We start from the raw sequence: 9567 nt of genomic DNA, 5'->3' as shown, positions 1-9567 counted from the left end.
ACTGAATTTACTGTTTATTTGTTAATTTTGATCGTTTTCGCAAAACTCAATATCATTCATTGAATATGCTGTTAAATTATCTTGGTTTACAATCAAGAGTTCAACGCAAACGATTTTTTCGTGGGGGGTTGGAAGAGTACAATAATTTTCCAATAGAAAGTGACCCACGTTGACACACACGAGAAAGATTTTTCTTCCATCATAAACATATTATAATATTTCTCGAGAAACATACAAAAATAGTTTCATCGTTAAAACCATAAATTCAGATGAACGGTAAATTAATTAACAAAAAATTCGTGCGATAAAATATAATTATGAACATGTTACAAAATATTATGTATGGTACTCCCATCATGTAAGCCGGCTATATACCCAATCTAATCCGTGTCCACTGGTCAGATTAAACGGAACCCACTATAATATTTATACTATGAACAATATTCGAAACTATAATAGAGCGATTGTTCTATCTTTTAAAACATAAATATAACGTTATTTGGGCTATGAAAAATTAAAATTAAAACTTACTTACCTCTATCAAGTCCAAATATTAGTGTGTTTTTTCCGTCAACACCGTGATTGTCTTCTTTAAGTTTTGACGTCGACAAGTTTGAGCACGGTTGGACGGTCGGATCAACTACACAACGTGTCACCAATTCTGGCGGTGCATAATCAGTGCATTCTGCAACTAATTTAGTTGGGCACGCAGAGGAAGAACATTTCTCGTGCTTGGACAGCATGCTGCAGTTAGATCTCACCGGTCGCACTGATATTCCAGACGACGGACGATCTTGTTTTGAAGTTCTTGACCTCGGTCTAGTCTGATGAATCTCGTCACAGGACATGGCCCGAGACCTTGATACAGGTCTTTCGAATTCGGTTGACTGGACAGACGTCCTAGAACAGGGTCTACTAGTCGTCTGTTTATGTGACTGTAGAGATGATCTGGACCGGGGTCTGGTCTGTCCGTGTGAAGTGTTGGAGCCGACAGAGAGTCTTGATTTGGGTCTGCAGATAATGTCGTCGTCATCGTTGGGATGTACAGAGAGCCTAGAGTTGGGCCTGTTTTCTGTACCGTCGGTGTTGGACAACACCCCTTCGCACTCGGTCTCTGGTCTCTGCTGTGACGATGAAGATGTTGGACGAGAGTGGGGTCTAGTCTGTTTGTGTGAACTGTACGAACAAACCGACTGTCTTGAGCCAGGTCTGCACATCATGCTTGCGTCGTCGTTGTCGTTGCAGTTAGAGTTAGTAGAATGTACAGACAGTCTAGAACTGGGTCTGTTCGTTGTGCAGTCGTTATTGGGCAACACACCTTCGTACCCGATCGCTGGTCTGTACTGTGACAACGAAGACGCCGGACGAGAGATGGTTGACATTGCGGAGCACGGTCGTTTCTACATGAATTGTAAAATGTATTATATTATAGTTGTCGTTATATGACATCATAAATAAGTTACACATAGACACATAGTTAAACTCTAAAAATTCTTATCTTATCGAGAAAAATGTTTAAAATCTATATAATTAAACTGACAATTTGTTTAGTTTATCCCACCACCCACGTATAAACAATCTTAGTGATATTACAATAATTTTAATAATAAATAATTGTTATTGATGTTTTAGTAACAACTCTTCTAACATAAGTTTGAGTATTATCATGCGTGCATATACTCACGGTGGGGGGTCATGGGATTTAAACCCCCAGCCATTGGCCATTTTTTTGTGCACAGATAGCCCCTACATAATTTTATTATGTTCCTAGAAATTATCCACAACCCCTTACCTCTCAAAATTCCTGAGAACGGCACTGATTATAATTAATACCTTTTGAAAGTATAATTAACTAAAATAAAATGTTTGGAATTAATGTCTACCGTATTATAATGTCTAATAAATAAGTGGATTTATATTTTTAATATGTACGAGTAAATATTTTTCTTTTTAAGAGTCATAAAAGTGTCAAGGTTGGATAAAAATTATTTTTGTTGTCTTAAAATTCAAAATATAATATCGTTATGGTAAAAAGAATGCAATAAATGATACTTATACAACACGAAATAATTTGTAACTAACAATTTTAATTTCAAAAACTAAATAACTTCACTAATATTATTATTACGTTTCATCGAAAACCTAAAAATACTTTGTCCGTATTATATTATAATAACTAGAGAAATGTATTATTCATAAAATAGACATTTTCCACGTTATATGGTTTAAAATTATTCTTGTCAGTAGATAATTCATAATAGCTTACTCGGGTTTCATATTGATCAGCATCCCAATCGGGATTATAATTTATAGCTTGATTTTTATTTTTATCTTCTATTACGCGATTCTTTAAATGCTGGTTTTGTCGATCTAAAAACTCTTGATAATACTTCATTTTTACCATTTTGTTTTTTATTTGCAGTTTACCAATTTTTGAGAAAGGAAGTTCACAATTTTTTTCTTCAAACAGTAACTTTCTAAACGCTGCAACAACTTCTTTGAAACAATGAGTGACCATATCGATATTCAATTGATAATTCTGGGCTATTGTTACAACATTTAAATAGCGTTCTGGTATCTGTATTTGTAAACAGTTGGAAAAAATTGATAAAATTTACTCAAATCCAACCGAATATCTTCTTATTGTTTCAACAATTTTATAATTTTATCATGAGTTTGATTTTAATATATTGTAAACTTTTTTTTTTTTGTATTTGATTAGATAAGTATATTTATTTGGTTTGAATAAAAAAGAACTTACAGTTGCTGAATTATACGGTCTTGTTCTTTTTAAATTGAAATCTTTCGCTAGTTTTTCATCAATCACAAAAACCGGCTTTCTGATGATATTTGGATGTACTTTGCTTTCATTTAACTCCCATCGAGCCACAGTAAAATAACCGATCCCTTTTATTAACATTCCCTATTTAAAATAATAATTTCAATATTTCATGCCTACAGTCCAAGATAAAGTGAAAAATATTAACATTCCAGTAATAATTATTATTCAAAAGTTCTAAATTGAATGTTGTATGTTTGTTTTTATTTTTAGGTGAGGGGGAGATATGGTCCGAGCTTAATGGCTGGAAGCAACTATACTTGAAACTTCTTCTTAACTACTCGAATTTTGGAAATACATTACATTTATGCAAGCTGAAGTACACGGGCATAATGTACTATTTTTATTTATGCATTTTTGATCAATGGACAAATTAGCAGATAAACTGCTAATAAATGTGTTATAATAAGAATACAATCTGAAAAAAATATTATTGTGCTTTAATTCGAAAACTTCCGGGTTAAATTTTAATATTGGCTCATTAATTACTTTAATATTGGTTTGAGACCTAGTTAGTATGCACTTTGATTGAGTATTGATTAAAATAAGTTATTTTAAAAATAAATACTCAACATAAATAGTGTACATCTGTTTACGTATTTAGAAGTTTAACAAAATGTAGAAGCGCGTTCAGTACAACTACATATTCTTTCTCTCTTCTAATAATTCACTATACGAAGTGTATTTATATCATGTTTAATTAAATATATGCAATACTTAATAATTATTATTTGTAGAAAAAACTATTTAGAAAACTTTGAAGACGATAAAAAAAGTTATGAGTAGGTATTTTAAGACGTATAAACAATGTACAATTTTAAAATACTCATAACTTGCTTTAAAATTAAAATATATTAAAAAGCCCATGAGGTTGTTTAGATAATAATCTTACCTTTAGATTTTATAAGAGGTAAATTAACTTAAATTGTTTAATTAATTGAGCTACACGTGTTCTGCTGAGCGTAAAATTTGCTATGTTACGCACTTGTAAGACGGTGACAACACATGCGGGTATCACGTCCTCTTAAGGGAATTCGATACCGTGACTTTCTGTTTTTGTCTAACACGCACGCGACATAGTATTTTAGACTTGTTTTTTGACAAACATAACATTTGATCTAATAAAGCGATAAGAATTCTAAAAACAGATTTGAATTTGTTGTCAAGTCTACTTGAAATCGATTTCCCACAATTTTTATTTTTTTATTTTAACTTTTCCGAAACATGAATTATAACAATTAAGAAATACTCTTTATTAATATGACATTTTTAGGAATTAGGGGCATAATATCAAAAATGTGGGAAAGTCAATTTTAAGCAGACTTGACGACAAGTTCAAATCTGTTTTCAGAGTTCTTATCACTTCATTAGATCAAATTGGTATGTTTGGCGAAAAACAAATCTAAAATGTCATGCGTGTGTTATACAAAAACAGAAAATCACGGTATCGAATCCCCTTAACGTAATATATAATATAACAATATAAAAGATTCCCCGTCGTATAAAATAATAACAAAAAACGTATTAATAAACTTTAAAAATTCATTCTGCTGTAAATATAAAAAATACTCAAGCATATATTATAGGTACCTATAAAAATAAAAATAAAAATAAAAATGTTTACTTTGTCTTGGCTTATATTATTTTCAATCCATTTGGAAATGCAATCCCACACTTTTAGTACATCTATGCACATAAAAATTGCAGTAATTTACTAGCTACTAATAAATAAATATGGTTCAAATGTATTATTTCACCTTTAGTTGAGTACTCATTGCCGATTTTCGTCTTAAAGTTATGCAAAGTCTTACTAACGATTTCAGCATCGCGATGTACCATGTCTTCAGTTTTAGGCTTCAGTTAAGGTACAATTTACACAGATGTCTTGATTGTGATTGACTCACAATGTTTACAATAAAATTATTTTTACTTTGATAATGCTTAACACATCATAAGAATAATTGGTAACCAAGGATTTCTATGTATATTTTTTATTATATATAACGCATGTGTTAATATCCTTAACGACAATATATGTTTCATAATTTCGTAACTGTTACCATTGGTTAAATTATTATGTTGCTGATAATATATAATATATAATATATAATGATGTTGCCAATTTTAACTTTTTTTTTTAGTATTGTATAGATTATTATCTGAACTGAAAAAGCAACTGTATCTATTGAAGATTGTCTTTGCTTTATTCTTTGTAAAATGTATTAAAATCAGAAACAACAAAATATGATGTATTTCGTTAAATGACAAGAACTGATAAGTTTTCAATAATGTATCTGAGCTGAGTGAAGTCTATTTTTAAGTTGGGAATTCTTTCAAAAGCAGTTATGGCTGGGGCTAGTGTTTCGTCCTGTTTAGCTACTATTAGTTCTATGGAGTTGGAACGTTTAATTTTTTTGTTGACGGGTTGAGGATTTTTCTTGGATTTTTCGGTGGTAGGCTTGCTTATATTTGTGCTATTAATTGGTGTTGGGGGTGTATTGAGTGTTATTCCTGCATTTGCTTTTTTACCGTTGGATTGAGATTCTAATAGCTTTGTTGTGAGGATGCTATTATTGGTTTGATGGTTTTGAGTTTTCGTAGGTGTTGTTGGTGATATGGGTTATAGGGTTATCTATAATAGATGCATTGTCGGTGTCACTGGTGCTGGTGTATGATGAGATAGGTCTTTTAATGCGGTCAGCTGAATCCTGTGGGGGAGTCAGCTTGTAACCAAATTGTTGATTATTTTTTTCGATACTGTGATTTATGTTATTATGGTCCATGATATTTTGATCATTTTGTGAGTTAATATCTTTTTCAATTTCTTCGTTTATTGGCGGAGGGAGAATATTGCTATTAGTTGAGATCGTATTATCCAAATCTATTTTGCAGTGGTTTGAGGTATGACCGGTTTGTTTGCAGATATAGCATAACACGGTGTCGTCCGAAAAGAATATGCGGTAATCGGTTTGATCTTAATTAATTAATCATGAACTCGGCAGTCTATGAATATCGTCGAGGTGTAAATATACTTGTCGTCGAAAACTGCCTATGTTACCGTACTCCTCGTTTGAGAAACCGGCTTTCATAAATGTAATGGGAGATAATATTTTAATGAGGCTATTTTTAATTGCTTTTATAATTATGTCGTGAGGTATAGATGGCTGCACATTGGATATGATGATGCGTTTTGCCGGGCTAATGAGCCGACGATAAGCGATTTGTGTGTTATTTATAACGATATACGATTGTTTTGATATAATATTATGATACTCTTATTGGCGAAATAAATGCAAAATCTATTGTTGGATATGCGTGAAGCGAATTTTATGTTATTAGGCGATGTAAGCTGGCTGAGTGCTTTGATGTACACGATTTGCGGGACGTCATTTACTGTATTGAAGATAATTGCTTGGTATTTTTTTGGAAAGGATGAGTTTGCTGCTGTTTCTGCGAAAGTTTTATGTAAGCTAGGTTGTGAATTGGGGAGTATGTGTGTATCATGGTTGTCCATGACGGTGTATATAAAGATGAAGGTGGTTTTTGTTACCTATTTGGTTATGGGGGGCCGTAGTATAACAACATGGTACCTTCTTAATTGCAGTGTATTGCGTAATGCGACGTACCTATGTGTTACTGCTATCGGAAGCTAAGAAATACGATAAGCGAAGACCACGAACAAACGTGTGAATCGGTCGGTGGTTACACATATACTAATAATAATAATATTGAAGCTTCAATATCATGTTTTAATATAATTTTGATGACATTTCACTTAAATTATTCAAACATAAAATAACATAAGAATTTTAAATCTTTAACTTAATTAGATAATATCTTTTTAAGATGAATACATTCTTTCGCTTCGCTCATATTCTGATATTTAAAAATCTCAACGTAATAAAATTACAATTACTTTTTTTTCAGTTGTAGGAGGGTACCTACTACATTTCGATTTTTGTGACTGGGAGATGGTGTAGGTTCGATATTTGTGGTTGGGCTTACATATACAATATTTATGTAATTATTTATCTAGTGTCATAGCGTTAATCTAGGCAAGCACACGCATATTCTAAACGTTTAAAAAAGGTCATAGATCATTTAATTTTTTAGTTTTTTAGTTTTTTTTTATTGAGATTTTCATATATTTTAGAAATCATAGTAGAATTGATTTGATAAAAAAAAATTAAAGTTATACTTTAAAACACAGGTTTTTTACTAATAAAAAAAAACCAGTGTACTTTTTTGATTCAATTTTACAAAATAAGATGAAAGTTACTTTAAGCCTCACTATTGGAATTCTTTTTTTTTTTAATAACAATGATCTTTGAAAAAATAAACCGTGGTTGATCGATTTCTTTAGGATTTACATCATCCGTTCCATACGAATACAATGACTCATCTGAATAATTATAAACGCACAATTAATTTTAATGGACTGTCCGCTAAACAAATGTTAAAAAAAATGATATAACGACGTAATGATGTTGTTGATCTATTGAAAATTGACTTATGCGATACTATTATAATTATTAGATTTTGTAACCATTATAAGTACAGTTTATTCAAGCATCTAATGCATTGGACTGTAGTGTTGCTGATGATATTATACTATATTCTGGCACAGTTCAGTTTTTAGTGAATAATTATTATACAATATTGTTTTGTACTCAATTATCAAAATAGAATATATTTAATAATTTTTTTTTTTGTTTATTCGGTTTGTGTTTTTGGATCACATAATTAAAATATTTTATTATTAACGTACGGCGGACTACGAACGCGATGTGGAAAAAAATGTACTGTAAAAAATGGGAAGTGGATAATTCAGAACATTCGAAGTCAAGTAAACAAAACGACCCTATTGATTTATCTTGTAAGTCGACAAACAATTCAATTCGGCATTTGGCGACCATCGACGATAAACAAAATTCTCACAAATCGTCCTCGTCGAGGTACGATAAATAATATGATCCGTATGATAGAAAATCGTCCGATAAATACGGTACCTACCGTCGCATAGACGTACTTATTAACTATCAAATAATTAATTTGTGTTTTTTTTTTTATAATTTATCGTCTCTATATCTCTCTCTATATATATATATATATATGTGTGTGTGTACACAAATTGTAAAATGTTATTAGAATATAATTTATAGACTGTAATACATGTTTTGCTATTTTGTTTCTAACAAATGGTAATGTGTGAATTTTTATTATAACATAATCAATAAGCATTGTAGGTACTATATTATTATGTTTTGTTATTGTCATATAATATAACTGATATAACTTCCGGTATTGTGTCAAAATATATTAATAAAATACACAATTCGGGTTTAATTAATATTTTTATGTCATATAATAATATTTTCGTAATAATATTATATACGCTAATTGTATAAATGCAATGAATACAATTTGTATGTGCAATGTTTATTAAACATGAATCTTGGCGAAAACAACGAATTTATTTTTCAGAAAATGCATCAGCAACTGCAATCTGTTTCAAAATGAATATATAAGAATATACATGTACGATTATGATCTTTATTACATAGGTAGGTACTTCAGATTAAAAATCAAAATGTACATACCTACACAAAAAAAAAATAATTGTAATTTTATTATGTTAGGATTTTTGTTTAAATTTTATTATAAGAGTGAAGCGAAATAATGTATTGATCTTACAATAATATTTTTTTTTAATAACTATGATCTTCGAAAAAATAAACCGTGGTTAATTGCCGTAAATCGTAATCGATGTCTTTAGGATTTACATCATCCGTTCCATACGATTACAATGACTCATCTGAACAATTATAAACGCACAATCAATTTTAATGGACTGTCCGCTAAACAAATGTTATAGAAATGAGATAACGACGAAATGATGTTGTTGATCTATTGAAAATTGACATATGCGATACTATTATAATGATTAGATTTTGAAACCATTATGAGTAAAGTTTATTCAAGCATCTAATTGGACCGTAGTTTTGCTGATGATATTATATTATACCTATTCCTGCACAATTAAGTTTTTAGTGAATAATTATTAAACAGTATTGTTTTGTGCTCACTGCTCAATTATCGAAATAGAATATATTTAATAATTTTTTTGTTGAATCGGTTTGTGTTTTCGCCAAGGCTGGGCATTAACGAGTTAAAAATTAAAATTAAGTTAAAACGTTAAGTTAATTTTAATTAAGTTAATTAACTCGTTACTTTTTTTTCAAATTAACTTTTAACTTAATAAGTTACTTTTTTTCAAGATTAACGTGTTAACTTCAAGTTAATTTTATTTCACAAATATCTAAATTAAGTTAATTTTCGTCCGAAGAATAATGCAAATTTTTTAATGTGTTTTTACTTTGATGTATCATTTTAAATTTCCCCAGTAATTTTCTTGGACGTAAAGAAAAACGAAACTTTTCTCCTTTACGGGACACCCCTTTTTTTGGGTTTTTTTGGGGGGACTTAGTCATTTTTTGGGTAAAAAAAATGTTGGTGAAATCAGAATTTGGCTTCAAATTTCAAAAATTAAAGTTTTAACTTTATATAATAACCCTTAAATACCTATAATTCTTGATTTCTCGCTACGCTCGCTTGGACATTAAAATCGAAAATTCAAAATATCCCCCTATTTGCTGTGTAAACTACCACTGGGCCCGCTTGAGACGCAACATTTATAAGTTATTAAACGTATTATATACTAACTTTGA

General features: G+C 30.3%; 1 protein-coding gene across 1 annotated transcript in view; it reads right to left on the bottom strand.

The window, feature by feature from the left end:
- Positions 1-4789, bottom strand: part of LOC100571978 — a 111602-nt gene extending 106813 nt beyond the window's left edge. Inside the window, exons 1-5 of the mRNA XM_003240576.4 lie at positions 4597-4789; positions 4464-4525; positions 2762-2923; positions 2267-2578; positions 536-1400 (exon numbers count right to left, since the gene is read on the bottom strand). Of these exons, the coding sequence (XP_003240624.2) occupies positions 536-1400; positions 2267-2578; positions 2762-2923; positions 4464-4525; positions 4597-4678 (1483 nt within the window). The 5' untranslated portion in view covers positions 4679-4789. The remainder of the gene's footprint in view (positions 1-535; positions 1401-2266; positions 2579-2761; positions 2924-4463; positions 4526-4596) is intronic.
- Positions 4790-9567: the final 4778 nt, after the last annotated feature.

Source organism: Acyrthosiphon pisum, chromosome X (assembly GCF_005508785.2).
Source record: "Acyrthosiphon pisum isolate AL4f chromosome X, pea_aphid_22Mar2018_4r6ur, whole genome shotgun sequence".
Lineage (NCBI taxonomy): Eukaryota > Metazoa > Arthropoda > Insecta > Hemiptera > Aphididae > Acyrthosiphon > Acyrthosiphon pisum.
This window is presented reverse-complemented; position numbering and strand designations above follow the sequence as displayed.